Below are 17,036 nucleotides of genomic sequence, written 5' to 3'. Positions count from 1 at the left end.
ATCCACAAAAAGATACATGGGAAAACATGCCATCTGGGTGCTCTGATTGGTGGCTGCAACACTGTTGAGTTGAGCGTTAAAGGTGAACAGGGATTGGTCAGGGATAGCTTTCTGGGCCTTGGCATCTTGAACAGTTACCAGTATATAAAGCACAATAGGTGGTGGTGAGAAGGGTCCCAGAGTTCTGGCTCTGTCAACAAGGCTACCACTCTGACTCTCCAGGCTGGTAGCCAGGACATTTTCGCTTTCAACTTCACACTGTATTGTATCTTTTGTCCCAATGAGATGGATGGCAACGAAGGACTCTGCCTGCCCATATCTGGCTCTAATGAATAGGTATTCTTGGCCAGCTGCAAGTCACATGTGTGGGGACCATGGTCCGAATTAATCCTGCTCAGTAATTTGAGGATTTGAGCCCTTTTTTACTATGGGTGTCATTACCTCCTTGGCCTCCGGAGACTTGTTCAAGCTACATTCTCCTCGGCGTCAGGTGTGAGCTGATGAGAACCTGACCTTCCTGCAACATTTGTGTCTTTGCTTCTTCAGATAGTTGTCTGTCGTCTCGGATCTGCTTTTTGCCTACTCTTTTCCAATGCTGGTTCAAACCTGTCTTTCCCTGCTAACCTTGGAAAGTTGTGCATATTGCTATCTGCTGTGTTCAGTCTTTTGTTGGCTCAGCATGACAAGGTCTCTCTCTGCAGTGTTAAGGCTTGTCAGCAAAAGGAGGACAACAAGGGCCGTCGGGGACAGAGGAAGAAAACAGGATCAATCAACAGGCCGTCTGACACGCTCTGGAAAGAGCAAGAAGAACACTTAGTCGAAGACGAAATGCAAGTAATCAATTTGTCAGATAGGAACCTAACTCAACATGAACATGAAGTATTGGGAAAGGGCCTCTCTTTCTGCCCCACTGCAAAATTTGATTATTCCCAAGCTAGAATTGACTTATACTGTTTTATTCGCAAATTAAGACTAACTAAATTCCATGCCAACTTGGATAATATACAACTGCCGAGTTTGAAGACCACTCCACCGCCTTTGCACATTAAAGATATAACAGCATTAAAGGATTTAGCAAATATAGGAAAAAGTGAAGCAAGCCAGACTTTGTCCCATGCATCCCAAGATGAGTGGACAATAGAACTGCCTAAAGAAATAGACACTGGCACGGCAGCTCCCAGTGGAATGAAGAATAAATCGAAATTCCATCCCTAGACCTGTTTGAGGATCTTGTCACGGATGAACTCAAAAAAGTGGCCATTAAACCAGGAACAGTTTACAATTTAACTAAGCTACAACATGCAGCCATGGAAAATCTACAAGCAGACACATCCATCATAATAAGATCATCATACAAAGGTGGTAATGTTGTAGTTCTCAACACTAAGGACTATCAAAGAGAAGCGGAAAGACAACTAAATGACATCAGTAATTACGTCAAACTATCCTGTGACCCGTATCCAGAATACAAAGTACAGTACGATACAATGTTGGATAAGTGGTATAATTTGGAACTCATCTCAATTAAAGAGAAACAATATCTAACTAAAAACCATCCTAAGATTCCAGTTATACACTTTATACCCAAAATTCATAAATCGATGACCAGACCCCCGGGGAGGCCTATTGTGGCATCGATAGATTCCCTATTGGAGAATACCTCGAAATTTGTAGACAATTTTCTGTTCCCCTTTGTGGAAACTTTACCATCCTATACCAAAGATACAACTGCATTTCTGAATCAAATAGCACACATCCCTTGGCAACCTAATTTTCTTCTAGTCACGCTGGATGTAGTGTCTTTATATACTTGTATCACACATTCTAAAGGCATACAAGCAGTAAAAAGGTTTTTGTCCACCAGATCTTTAAGCTATCAAGAACATTCACTTATGCTTTTGGACATGCTTTCGTTCATTTTGACCCATAACACCTTTATGTTTGATTCTAAGTATTACAATCAAATTTGTGGAACGGCAATGGGCACAGCAGTAGCTCCTACCTTTGCGAATCTATATATGGGTGCATGGGAGGAAGAACTTTTTTCAAATGACAATCAGAAAGAACACACAGATAAAGTCATTATGTGGCAGAGGTACATTGATGATTTATTCATCATCTGGAACGGGACGGCTATGGAATGGACAAGTTTCTTTCATACTCTGAATCAAAATGAACAGAACTTGCAATTTACAGAGCATCATAGCAAGACAGAAATAGTCTATTTAGACATAAAAGTGAAATTTATTGAAAATAACATCAGTACAGAATTACACAGAAAAGAAACAAGTACCAATACACTGTTACATGCTACAAGTGCACATCCACAGTGTCTCAAAAACAGTATCCCGTATGGTGAATTTTTACGTATCAAGAGAAATTGCAGCGAAAACGAAGTATGGGAGACCAATGCTAAAAAGACAGCAGCCAGATTTGTAAAGAGAGGCTATAAGAAAAGAACTATAAACAAAGCCTATGATCGCAGCTGTAACAAAACCCGGGAGATGATTTTGGCCAAAAACAGCAAGTCTAAAGAACAGACCAAAGATCCACTAAATGAAGATTGTTGAATTAGGTTCATTACCACATTCAATTCTGGAGCTAAAGAAACCAAAAAGATTTTGAACAAATATTGGTATCTTTTGAAACGAGATTCTGACATTAGCCCGCATTTGTCGTCCCATGCCACTGTAACGTATAGAAAACCATCATCTATACAAACTAAACTATCTCCCAGCATGTTTCATTCACCCAAACCAAGCATTAACACCTGGCTGACTACCAAACCATCAGGTTTTTATACCTGTGCCAAATGCAAAGCGTGCCGCTATGGAATAAACACCAAAGCTTTTTTACATCCTCGAACTAGGAAAGAAGTTAAGATTAAACAAAATCTGTCATTTATGTGATTACTTGTGCATGCAATCTATGGTATATTGGCAGCACCAAACTGGAAGCCAGATTACGAATACTACAACGTTTACGTGCAACAAGAATCACGACATGCCCTACCCACTTGCCAAACATTTTGAAGATGCCCACCAAAATGACATTTGCACATTCAAGTATTTCAGCATTGACTCAGTGGGAATCCATCCGAGAGGAGGGGACAGATTGGGAACTTTGAGACAAATGGAATCAAGATACATAGTTGATTTTAACACCAAACACCCGGGAGGTCACAACCGTGACGAAGAATTATTTGCATTCCTGGGGTCTTAAATTTGTGTTTGTCATGATTGCCATACTATGTTGTGCGTGCATTTTCTCCTATTTTTGACCAAGCCCTTTTAAATGTGATAATTTCCTGACCTAAAATTTCCCGATCATCTTCTTGTTCTTTGTATATCACTGTGCAACAATATGAAAGGTGAAGTTGCTTAGTACACTAGGTACGATTTGGACGCCTACTCAGCAGAAAGCAGTTTTCTGCATCTATATCTTATTGACTTTTCCGATAAGTATATTTTTATCAGAGTTTTATATATGCACTTTTTTTTGCGGAAAATAGGAGAGAAGGGTAAACAGTTATAGACATGGTGCCCTGCTGTAACATGCTGTAGTGCATAATTTGTATTAGTGTTAAATATGGGTGATCTCTATGGGAAACAATTTTTAAGAATACAATTATATAGTAAAGAGCCAATGAGACTAAACAAAAATAAGGGACAATGTGATAAACAATCTCGATGCCTAAACACTGACATTTCAATGCTTTAAACATACAGATTTTATAATTGTACTATTTAACATCTTGTATCTTAATCTGTAACCCCAGTTGTTTTTAATCATCTACCAAGTTTATTTGTAAAACTGTGGGCTATTCATTTTAATTTGTTTGTGGCTTCATTATGAAATATCATTCTCTTATAAATAGTATTATGCAGTCGTTTATACCAGATATGGCACTTCAATATTAGGAGAGGGTAACACATGGTCACAGTACCTATTACGGTTGCCCCTCTTCCTTTTAATTACGGTTGTCCATTTTTCTTTAAACTGTAAGTGTGATTTTATGTCGGTGTTTGATCAGAGCCAGACACCTGCATGGACAACAAACTGTATACGTTCAGTTTGTGGCAAAATATCTCAATTCTCCACTTGTTCCTTCTCTTTTGTTGTATTTAGAAAGTTGTATTAGGTGGGTTAATTTATATTGTGGAGGCACCCGCAAGGGCAACATACAGCCTCCATTGTTCTAACAAAACTACTTAGGTCTTAGTAATAGCCCAAGTTTCCGATTATGGCACAATATTACCAATTTCCCTGCCACTGTTCAAAAGTACTTACTTAGGCAGGTTAATCTTTACTGTAGAGGCACCCTTGAGGGCAACATACAGCCTCCATAGAGCCATGAGAATCGTCTGGGCCCTAAGATTCTCAAAAATCTTTTAAATATCTTTTAGTATTCTGAATGTTTTTAAGCCCACACAATACACACTTAGACCACAGAGGCACCCGCAATCGCAACACACAGCCTCCCAGGTCTATGTACGAATCACGTATATATTTTTCTAACATGCACTGTGATAGCACATAGCACTTTATTACTGAATAGTCCATCCAGGTTTACATAGCACACAACACTTTAGCATTGAACAGTTCATCTGTGTTTACATAGCGCGCAGCACTTTAATATGTATTGAGGTATATCAATACACATGAATCGCCCGCAGTTTAACAACATGTATGTTGACAAGTATCCATGATCTTGATGTATTATGCTGCACTCCGTTATAAAATTACCCACTTGGGAAGACAAACAATAATCAAAATCACAATATTAAATAATTAAATAATTTTAACAAACAGTGGAATAATTATTTAAACATCATCAAGCTCAAACCCACTTGGGATAATTATATTCTGGGTTGATTCTATGCACAGTCATAATAGTGAACTGCTATTATTCTACACAAACACAGACATTAACAAAGAACAGAAGCAATGTTCACTTTGTTTCAATATGGCTGTCTGTTTATTTATTTACTGAGTGCTTTTCAGTCAACTCACTTAAGTGTAAAGCACTGAAGATGGACTTACACATGATTGTCTATAACACTGCAGTCCTCTCTCCATGTCACATACCAGACGAAGCCCGAGCAGGGTGAAACGCGTCGTTCTCTTTTTTGTTTTAAACTGCTGGTGCCTTCTTTTGTCCATGTACTTTTATTAATAAAGGACGCTTTTGGCTGCACTGAAAAACATTGATTGGTGTCGGATTTATGAAGAAGAGTGATGTTTTTCCTCATGAGCATAGCCTGAGTGCCGTTTCTCCCAGGATTGGATTCCAGCCCCTTTCTTTTTTCAAATATATATATATATATATCTACCTCAACGAAGCACACTATATAAGTGCAAGTCCACTTTACACAAAATAAGAATTAACTCAGGTTACTAGTGGTCAAACAGGACAGGATTCGTATTCCAACTAAAACGAGAAGAGACGACTGAATCTAAACTCAGCAAGAGCAGCTCATGCCTGGGAAGTCGAGGACCCACCAAGAGAGGGAGGCGAACAGAAGCTCAGCGTAATCGAAACTTAAGAACAGAACAGCCTGCCTCACGAAGGCCGAGATAAGGTGGCCAGGCAGTTGGCGAGCCGAATAAAAATTAAATGCGCAAATAGAAGGAAAACTAAGCCGATTCACAGTGTGTTAACACGTGACCAGCCGAGTGAGAAGAGGCACCTACGCCTGGCTGTCTCCCAAACAGAAGATACCATAACTTTTTCTGACCAGCAGCTACAGTTTTGAGGCCAACCACAGCCAACTAATTGATACATAGCCACTAAAGTATTGATTGATGGAAGGGAGGCCGGGTGAATCTTGGGGCATCCTGCCCCTGGTTGACCATTATGCGTGCTGCTTATTAAAGTTGTTCTGTTTGCATGAAGTTGTTGGGAGTTGAAGCGAGACAGGCTATCGCATCACTGTTGATTTCCATGTTTCCCCGTTTTTTGTACTCTTCATTAAACGGACTCCCCTTTGCCAAACCATTGAGTTGTCCTTATTGATTGGTGTTGGAGGATACCTGCACCCCCATCCATCTCAAAGGTGCAGCTACCTCGTCTTAAAGTACTACAGAGCAAACTCTGACTCTATGGGCCGGTCAGCGGTCTCTCTAGCACAACGTCCACTGTACCCATGATCCCTCACGCGTGTAGGACCCTCAGATAGTTTTTTTCCGCCATACTTGTCGGAAGCATATCGCAGAGTTCCCTTGGCTTTAGCCATTTATCAATATTATTACAATATTTCCTCATTTCTCCCACCCTGCGCCAAAGATCGACGTCAGTGAATCGAGATTGAGGAAATCGGGAAGGCCTCTGGCCTCGGCCCTTTGCAAGGAAGGGAGAGTGGGTGAGGGTGGTCATACACTCGTTTCCTACATATACCCGCCTGCTGCCAAATAGTAACATATGGAGAGTACTCCCTTTAAATTCTGCATGAAGTGTAACGGGACGTTTCCCTGGGTAGACATTCACAATACGTGTAACCTGTGTCTCCCACAAGACCATCCCGAGGCTACCTGTAGAGCTTGTAGGCTCTTCGAGCCCAAAACACTCAGACCGCTCGACGAAGCGCTGTGCCCACTACGCCAGGCAGCTAGAGGCCATGGACGCCGTGGGATCCTTCAGCGATGACAGCAACACCGCCTTATCGGATGGTGAGGGCACAGGGGTGACTTCAGACACCCACGCGCAAGCCCCTCCGATTCTTGACACCAGGCGTCGAAGCCCTCAGAGACCCCTAAAAGTTCAGGAAAACATTCCTCTAGTCATGGCAAGGGGGAAAAACAACATAAAAAACCCTCAGAACACCATGTTCAAAAGGAAAAACAAAAAGCTCCTAAATCTTTAGAAAAATCCAAGGTCCCTGACCCTGTCACCAAGGGAAAGATTGTTCCTCCCACTGCTCAGGATATGGGCATGGAGGAAGAGGATGAGAATCCTGTAGTCATTCCTAGTTAAAAAAAATTGGAATTCTGAGGACATTGATAGGGTAATAAGAATGTCATTTATGGCATACTTCTATGAGAAAGACCCTAATTATTTCCAGAGCTATGCCAGCACTCCAGCTACCTCTGCCCCTTCAGGGTCCAAGCCCTCTCAACCCCCTAATAAAAGGCTCCGCTCTGAGGGTCCAGCGCAGGGTTCGTTTTCAGACCCTTTGCTAATTGAACCTTACCATCCAGAATCTTATGGCGAGGAGACAGAAACACATATGCTGGAAGACCAGACAGGGGTTTCTTACTATGGGGACTATGAGGACCAGGAAGAGGAGGAGGAGGAAGATGAGGCGGAAGCCTACAATCCCGACTCTCCTATTCCGAAAAAAGACCCCCTGGTGAACGACTTTTCGATTGATAATTACCCACTCATCAATGAGGTACTGGCGAAAGCAGCAACCCATTTCCAAATACACACAAGGTGCCCAAGAAGATAAAGATTTCGCTGAGGAAATCTTAGGTGACAGAAGAGCCATTTCCCAGGCTATCCCCATATTAAGATCCATCCAGCGCAGAATCGATCCCTCGCTGGTAACTCCTAATCTTACTCGTGCAGTCAATCCACAAGTGGAAAAATTATTCCGCGCTGCACCCTCTGATCCCATGTACATTAGGGGGCAATTAAAACCTGACTCCCTCGTAGTAACAACTACCAGAAAGAGGGGAGGTACACCACTTGCTTCTTCCGAAGCACCTTCCGATAAAGAGAGCAAAGGAATATACGCTCTGGAGGTTGCCTCCACGTCAGCCTCCCAGGCACGTATTGCTCACAGTACCACTCTATTAGCAAGCTATAACTGCCATCAATGGGAACAGGTAGCTGCTCTAGTAGCCTCTGCACCTGAACCAATAAAGGGACAGTTAGCCCAAATTGCAGCAGACGGAAGGTCCGTGTCTGGATGCAAGCTTAAGACAGATTTTGATGCGGCAGACAATGCTCAAAGATTGATAGCCAAAGGCACAGTAATAAAACGCCATGCTTGGCTAAAACAGTGTGGGTTCAAGCCCGAGACCCAAGCCACGCTCATAGACATGCCGGTAGAGCCGAACGTTCTATTTGGGAAAGCAGTGAAGAGGCACTAAAGACGGCTAAGGACGAATACAAGACCTTAAAATCTCTCAGCCAACTTACAAATAAGCCCTCCGGTCAGAGGGGAAATAATCATTTTCGTCGCTTTTGCGGCCAAAGCTCCCAGAGGGGTTCCAACTACTATCAAAATCAAGGAACCTCATGGATCAAAAATCAGTCCCAGGCAACACAGGGTTTCACCAGAGTACGCGCAGGGGCCGCACTAGGGGTAGAGGCAACCCCGGTAGAGGTGCTACGCCACCCAATAATCTGTGACGTTCCGCTCTGGGTCCCTTCCCATGCATCCCCAATATGGGGGCGCATTTCCACCTTCACCCACACATGGGAAGGGAACACTTGGACAGATGGTGCTGTCCACAGTGTCTGCAGGATACTTTATAGAGCTACTAGAACGCCCCTGCAACCATCCTCCAAGACAGAAAGTACACTCCTTGGAGCACCACAAAATCCTCCTCGAGGAGATTGCCATTCTACTTGCAAAGGACGCAATAGAACTTGTCCCGGGCAACCAGGTAAACAAGGGTATTTATTCAACCTACATCCTTGTGCCAAAAAAAGATCTAACGATGTGCCCAGTATTAGACTTGCGCCCTACAAACAAATATTCCGCATGACTACACTCCAAGAGGTAATCCCTCTACTAAAAAAGGGGGATTATATGGCAACATTGGATATGAAAGATGCCTATTTTCATATTTCAATGTTCCCAGTGCACAGAAGATTCTTGTGTTTGAAGATAGCCAGCACTACCAGTTCAAGGTGCTGACCTTCGGAATAGCCTTGGCTCCAAGGGTATTCACCAAGGTACTGGCGGTGGTGGCGGCGCACAAACGCAGGGAGGCAATCCCAGTGTACCCTTACCTGGACGAATGGCTCATCACAAGGGAAACCCCCGTAATTTGCAGATTAAAGATTCAAAGAACAATCGACCTCCTCTTCCAATTGGGCTTCTCAATCAACGAGAAAAAATCAAGCCTGGTGCCAAGCACCTCTAAACAGTTCCTAGGAGCTGTCCTAAACACCCAAGAGGGGTTGGCCTTTCCATCAGAGCAAAATATTTGAAATCTGTTGCTGCAAATTCTTCAATATCAGTCCGGTTGCCAAATAAGGGTGCGCAAATCAATGCGTTTGCTAGGCATGATGGCAGCTTACATTTACCTGGTTCCCCACGTTCATGCGACCCATGCAGGAATGGTTGGCGAAAGTGGTCTCAAGCAAGTCGTCAGTGGGACTATCTAGTGGTTGTTTCGTCAACACTAGTACAGAGTCTTCGCTGGTGGACAAGAGAGAATCTTACAAAGGGGAAATCCTTTTACGATCCAGAGATACAAGCCGTCGTCGCAACAGATGCCTCCCTGGCAGGGTGGGGAGCTCACTACCTTCACCACACAGCTCAGGGTCTCTGGTCTCACACAGTGGCTCTGAACCACATCAATCTGCTAGAATATTTGGCAGTCATCAGAGCGATAGGGGCATTCGAACCCCTCCTATCCAACCTGTCTGTGCAGATCCTAACAGCACAACAGCGATGTTTTACTTAAACAAACAAGGGGGCACTCGTAAGCCAAATCTGTGCAAGCTTGCCCAGAAAATTTGGAAATGGGCACTCAGACGGAAGATTTACCTGTCATCCCAACATGTTCCAGGGGATATCAATTCACTAGCGGACGCTCTGAGTAGGGATCCCCTCCAAGAGGAACACGAATGGCGACTACACAAAGTCGTGGAAGATCTCTTCTCTCATTGGGGTTTTTCCACTATAGACCTATTCACCACAGGCGAAAACAGACAATGCCCAGACTTTGCATTCAGGTTCCCCCAGCCAGGCTCCAAGGGGAACGCTCTATGGATGTTTGCATACGCTTTTCCACCAACCCCTCTGATATGAGGAGGTTGGTCAACAAGATACACAGGGAATCGATGACGCTCATCCTGGTTGCTCCTGTGTGGGCGAGACAACCATGGTTTCCACACCTACGCAGACTGGCGGTGTGCAACCTCATTAGACTCCCTTGCTGGTACAACCTACTCTCATAGCACGAAGGACAAACAGTGCATCCTCAACCCAACTCGATGAACTTGGCAGCATGGCTCCTGAAGTCATGGAGTTCGGTCATCTCAATTTACCCCAGAGATGTATGGATATCTTAAAAGGGTCAAGAAAACCTAACACAAGGCACTGTTACTTTGACAAGTGGAAAAGATGTGTTATTTGGTGCCAGAATAAACAAATCAACCCAATTGATTGTATTCCTTCCAATATTGTCACCTATATGCTCCACCTACTGGATGCAGGGTTGGTATTTAATTCACTCAAGGTACAACTGGTGGCGCTGTCTGCCTACACCACCTCCCACTCCTAACCCACCAGCAGGTTGAGACCTTAATGTGGTGCTTGCTAAACTCATGGGAGCTCCCTTTGAACCCATGCATAAAGCTAGTCTCAAACACCTAATTTATAAGACTGCCTTCTTAGTAGCCATTACATCCATAAGAAGGGTCAGTGAAATTCAAGCTCTCTCAGTGCAAGATCCTTTCTTTACTGTTCAGAAGGATAAACTGGTTTTACGCACTCACCCTAGGTTTTCACCTACATTAATTTCAAAATTCCATGCTAACCAGTCCATTGAGCTACCAGCCTTCTTCCAGGAACCCACAAGCTCTGCTGAGGTGAAACTCCACACACTAGATTGAGGAGAGCGGTCCTCTGCTACGTAGACAAGACCAGACCGCTAAGAAAGACAGATCAACTGTTCGTCTCCATAGCTCTAGGCAGAGAAGGAGATTGCGTCTCTAAAGGTGCCATCTCTAATATATAGTCAGATGTATCCAACTGTGCTACTCCCTTTCAGATAAAACACTGCCTTTTACGCAGAGGGCCCACTCTACAAGAGGTACTGGGGCCACTCTAGCTTTCATTGCAAATGTACCCCTTGACACCATTTGCAAAGCAGCTACATGGAGCTCTATTCACCCCTTTACTCAGCACTACTGCATTGAATCACCTTCCAAGACAGATACTCAAGTGGGACAAGCGGTTCCAAGACATTTGTTTGCTCATGATCCTTCTCACAGCTCGCTAATCGATGCACAGCATGTGATCTAAGCAGATTCCACAAGCCTCAGAAGGGATACTTACTCACCGTTATCGTATTTCTGATGCTTGTATTTGCTTAGATACACATGCGCCTGCCCTTCCTCCTCTCTGAGAGAAGGCGCATGGATGCTTGTAGTCTTATCTATCTTATCTGCTTGGATACTCAGTACTCGCGCTACTCCTCATGCTACCACATGTCAGAAAAAATACAATCTGAGGGTCCTACACGCGTGAGGGATCATGGGTACAGTGGACGTCACACTAGGAATAGTATTACTGGCATGCCCTAGTTCGACGCCTCTTTTCGAGTTTCGAAAAGCAAACTGTAATACTCCTCAGCTTCCACTAGTTGTCAGCCTATGCACAGCATGTGAATCTAAGCAGATACAAGCATCAGAAATACGATTACGGTGAGTAATGTATCCCATTCTACTGCTACTGTAATTTACATTCCTGTGTAAATAATTTCTGGGCATCTAATCCCAGCATATGTAAATAGTATAACTGTTGTCATATATTATAAGCTGTCACACTGTACTGTTAAAGCTATGCGCCCAGATGCCTGAGGGCTAGGTGTGCTTTATAAATGAATAAAATACAAAAAATACAAATAATACCATTTATTACATGCGCGTTTTTTGTCGATTAAGGAACTGGGATATCTCCTCAGGAAACAGTTTCACCAATGTTAAAAAATAGATGCTGCAGGCCATGTTTCTTGAAGGTTGATATTGAAAGCTTTGGGCAAAATAAAGCCATTTGAAAATTTAAATTGTGATCCACTGACCCTTTTCTTATCTTTGACAGGAGGAATCTCAATTATTTTTCAAACGCATATTCTGCTGCTGTCAGTGCTGTGGACCCAGACGCTGGGAATGGAGAGCTGTGCATCAAAGTCCCCTCAGAACTGAGAAAGCATGTTGATGGTAATTTACACCCCAGAAGATTATTAAGTTTCAGGAACAGAAAAATCAACTTTAGCAATCATTGTTTTTTTTAAAGTTACCTTTGCATTTTTATTATTTTTTTCATATTATACAATTGAAAAGTAGTTCTATGATTTATAACATCAACAGCCAGTAGGCCATTAAAAAATAATGTAAATTGGTGTTAGAGCAGAATTTCATCTTTGAGGTCCCTTAAACGTATTGCTGGTTTCCTTGGTTTTTCAACTTTACTTTTGTGGATGGATCTTCTACTTCTGCCCTGCCTCCGCTCTATTCTTGAGGAATCCTGGGTTGTCGCCTGCCATTTGGCACTGTTGTGGGACATGTTCTTGCTGAATGTCTGTCTTCCTGCCTAACCTCAGCTGTCCTGGTTCTTGTGTGATAGTCATTGACTTTGAGGATGCCTGGTCTTCTACCACGTGGGTCCACCTCCGAGGTGACCTGTTTGTTTCTCCTTTTGGTTGTCTGGATCGTTGCTCGGTTGTAGGTTTTAGACACTTTGACTTGGAGGTCGCAACCGCAGTCAGCCAGACCTAACCACCCAAACAACACGTTTCTACCATCCAGCGCTGTTAGTACTTGCCCCAAGTACTGTGCTCATGATATATGATTTGATAATGTCGTCAGTGGTCCCCTGCATTTTTGGGAGTAGTGGGGCTTTTGGGAGTCTTCCTGGGGGTTCCCTCTGTTATCACCTTAGCTGCTTGCCATTTCTGCTGCAATTGTGAGGTAAAAGGAGAATTTACCTGGCTTACCATTTTAGCCATGACAGATCTAGGGTTTTTCCCCTGGTTATTCACGTGGGATTACTTTTGTAAACTCTTTAACTTCTTAATGGCATAAAAAGGTACTCTCATGAACCAAGACCTTTTTCCCAGCTCTCCCATATGGCCCTGGCATTCGTAGAACAAAGATTATAATCGCAGAAAGGGCTGGTATTTTGTTATACGTATTAATATGATCAATAACTACAGTTCACCCTGTGCCTGGAAAGTAATAGTGTTCGCATTAGTGCTTATGCTGTTTGTGCTTGGTTGTTTTTAAGGTGACAATGGGCTTATTCAGGTTCACTACTGTGTTTCGGAGTGAAGACTATTATGTTGGCCGTTTGACCAACACAATAGTCATTTTTAACGCCTTTCTTCCCTTGTTTTAGGACCAGCCCATCCTAAGAGTGAAGCGTGGCTGCTCTGCCATGTTACCCCTTGAAAGAGGTTTGGTCTATCTTGGTGGACATCCTCTTTTCTACATAGGATATTTCACTTTGCACCACTCAACAGAGGGCTATGGATAAACCTGCCTAACTGTAATGCTTTCCGAAAAAGCCATTTTTTATAGAGTTGCTCTTTTGTTTTCATCTGATTGATTGTTGGTCCCAAACCATGTGGTTATCCTGCTTATGCCAATACCATTGACTGAAGTTTTGTTTTTTAAAGTCACACCATTTGATGAGGTGTTGGGGGCAAATGACCCTTAAATATTGATTGCGTTTTAGTACTAATTAGGATCTGAGCAACTTTTCTGTTTGACAAGAATGTTCAATCTAATAGGGATTATGCATAACGCTGGAAAAATCCAAGGGCACAACACCTTTTCATGCTCTGGCAGTCTTGGGGACTTGGCAGTGCCACCAAAACAACTGAGTGGAACAGGTCTGTGAGGCAAACAATTCTGGGGGTGTCATTGAAATCAGTTGAGGGAACATTGCAAAAAGGAAAGAAATCACAAACGCCTCCAATTGATCTTAAGCCCTGCCTTTATGCACCTAATATGGGTCCTTGTACCCTGAGTGGCAACACGTTTCCGCCTATTATATGGGTCTGGTAGATTCTAGGGATATCTGTAAGCTCTCTATTTTCTTTAGACAGCCTATGATGATATGTCCCAACTTGCCAGACAAGAAATACTCACCAATTGAATACTTGTAAATGCAGTTGTGAGTCTACTGTAGTTGTAGATTCAACAGTCTTAATAGTCAAAGGTTTTGCTTTTCCAGACCTGGTGTTTTATGCCTTCGCCACTAGACATCTTTGTTCTCACACAGCATCGATCAAGAGTTGTATACATCTTCTAGATTCGTAGAATTAGTTTAACCTAATGCTCTAAACCATTCCAGTTGGTCTGTAGGCTCTGGGGTGTTATAAAACAGGCTATTGACTCAGGACTTTTCAGTAGTCTTTATAAGTTCTGATTCAAACCAACATGAATGTACTTTGGGCAACCCTGGGTGGTGAATTTGATGGTTATGTGCATATCTTCAGTTTGTGGATAACCCCCTATGGGATTGTAGGAGGATGCCGACAAGTTCCACTACTAGTGCCGAAGAAAAGGAAATTTGACAAAATGTTGTCTAAGGGAATACAACCGGTGGCTGAAGATGGATGCAAAGGCTGTGGAGGCCACGCAAGTTTCCATGTGAGGAAGGTGACAAATGCAAGAACCACTCTATAGTGCTGAGGTTCCGGGTACAGTCTGGTGTTATTTAGTGTTGGATCTAATGGATCCCATTTGAAATCCAACTGATAAGTGATGTTCTCGCGCTTGGTTTTTAAACGGGAAGTTGGATATCGACTTCCTTAATGATCGGTAACTGGGCTCAATTTTGTTCCCGACACATAGTGCTATTCCTGGGTGGATTGTGCATTGTACACCGTAGGGTGACCTTCACTTCCCCGCTTCAAATGGATTAGTGGAAAGGGTCAACCACCTTATTAAGGGAGCTTGCTCCTGCATGTGGATTCAAGTGGAGTTTGGTGCTCAACGAGGTTGTGGATTCATATAGGCTCACTCTCATGAGGGGAAGGAATCCAGGTTGCAAGCTTATATCAGCCTGGGAATAAACTCATGACAACTATAGGCAAAAATGGAGGTGATTTTGGCGAGAGTGAAGGAGATGCAGAGAAAGAATGAATGCTACTTTGTCAGCCTAAATGGTATGAGTCTGGTACATCTTTTTGCACAGGGTTGGGACAGGGTCAGAGATTCAAGGTAAATGGAGAAGGGTTTACCCTGCTGTTTAAACACCAAGAATTTGGTCAAAGGGGTACACTTATTTTGGAAGACAGTAAAAGATGGTGTTTGAGTTCTGAGATGAAGGTGCAGGTTCATTGCAGTGAGGGGCCAGACATTGCACACCTCTCCTAAAGCAAAATCCTTAGCTGTCTGGTTCCTGACCACATTTCATTAGGACACTGGGGGTCTTCTCTGCCTCCTTTCTTGTATGCATATTATCTAGGCTGCAAGAAAGAAGTACACTCTTTCAGAGTACACAAGCTTGTTGACCAGGTACTGTTAGTGTTGTCTGTAAAACAAGAAAGCTAATTTCTCTAGCTCTTTAAGTAATGTATTGTCTGAGTTTCGGAATTCAGAGGAGCTGGGAACTATTTAGCTCCTGCTTGTAGCCTAGAAGAGCCTGGTTAGCTTGATGGAAACAGCTACCAGGAGCTATTTATGGCTCACCTGGCCAACAGATACTTAGCAAACACACCCGTGTACATGTGTGACAATCTAAAAATAAACGTTGGACACGTCTATACACCAGTTAAAGCACCAGGGTTCATAGGTTATAGACAAAATTAGATGTTTGCATCTTATGGTAAAGTTACAGTTGTGGAACGTTATGTACTAGCTCATCATTCCCCAGTGGTAGCTCCTGGTTACTGGTTAATGCTGGATACCCAGGAGCTGCTTTTAACTCCTGCTTATCCAATCTCGATTCCGAGCCCTGCTGTCCTTTGTTTCCCATCTGTCCTCCAGATGGCTTAGTTATATAGGCCCTACCTTTCAGCTATAGGAGTTTATCTCAAGTCTTTTTAATTCTTCGCGCCCAACCCCATGGTAACACGTCACTTATAAGGGATGTGCCGCCATCTTTACCCCTGAGAGATACTCTGCATCCTCAATGGGATGTTAATGTTTTTCGGGCAGCTGGCAGCAATAAACCCTTTGAGCGTACGGCTACTGCCGACATCAGAATAGTGACTTGAAAGATGCCCTTTCTTTTTGAAAATTTGTTTTTTATTGGAATTTTACAATTATGACACAACTCAAGGAATAATGCAAACATTAATATATATCAAAGTAAGGTCACAACTTCCCTCCCCCCCTCACCCCACCTCCCGCACCCCCCCTTCCCTATCCCATACCATGGTTTATTGGTCGATAACAACAACAGGGTCCAACACATTATCTAAAGATGCAATGTGAGCATAGGGTAGCCCCTAAAAGAGAGAAGGTGTTCAAAAAATAAGGTCCAACATATAAAAGTCACATTTCCTGTAACAATCGACCTCTCCCCGTTCCAAGGGTAGTGCCCTGATAGTACTGTTCCAATCGAGAGGACCGTCCGAGATGATTACTTATGCCTCAGGCCGTTTTCCCATACTTGTCAAAAAATGGCAGCCATAGGGCCTCGATGTTAGATTTGGATTCATCGATCAGGTGGATTAAATACTCCATATCATAGATTGCCCGTGTTTTCGCTACCCACTCCCCCTCCCCGGGAGGTCGGGGTGATTTCCATTTTTGGGCCCAGCAGCATCTAGCCGCGACTAGCATGACCTGCAACATATGGTTGTATTTCACCTTAGGGCCCCCCCTCAACCTCAATGCCAAACACCACCAGCCAGGGGGACAGGGTTCTCACCAAGACCTCGCTCCAGTAGGTTTGTGCCACCTGGCACTTCCACCACATATGGACATAGTCCCCTTTTTTAACGTGGCATTTCCAGCAGTGGGGGTCGTAACCTTTTCTCATTCTGGCTATCCTCTGTGGAGGGTAGTGCCATCTGTGTATCAACTTCAGGGCCTGGTGGCGGTATTGGGGTGCAGTTGTGGAACGGTGAGCCTGCCTACAGATCTTGGTCCATCTTTTTTTCGTTATGGGGGTGCC

At 43.4% G+C, this 17,036-nt stretch overlaps 1 protein-coding gene across 2 annotated transcripts in view; it reads left to right on the top strand.

Annotated features, from left to right (window-relative positions):
- The window catches only part of TAF2 (TATA-box binding protein associated factor 2), a 2,148,555-nt gene that overhangs the window by 126,087 nt on the left and 2,005,432 nt on the right, over positions 1–17,036 (top strand). For both annotated transcript variants that reach the window (XM_069621552.1, XM_069621551.1), the window contains exon 4: positions 12,006–12,124. In XM_069621552.1, the coding sequence (XP_069477653.1) occupies positions 12,006–12,124 (119 nt within the window). The remainder of the gene's footprint in view (positions 1–12,005; positions 12,125–17,036) is intronic.

This window comes from Ambystoma mexicanum, chromosome 5q, assembly GCF_040938575.1.
Source record: "Ambystoma mexicanum isolate Mex_15411 chromosome 5q, UKY_AmexF1_1, whole genome shotgun sequence".
Taxonomy (NCBI): domain Eukaryota; kingdom Metazoa; phylum Chordata; class Amphibia; order Caudata; family Ambystomatidae; genus Ambystoma; species Ambystoma mexicanum.
The sequence above is the reverse complement of the archived record's forward strand: the minus strand, read 5'-3'. Positions and strand labels throughout refer to the sequence as shown.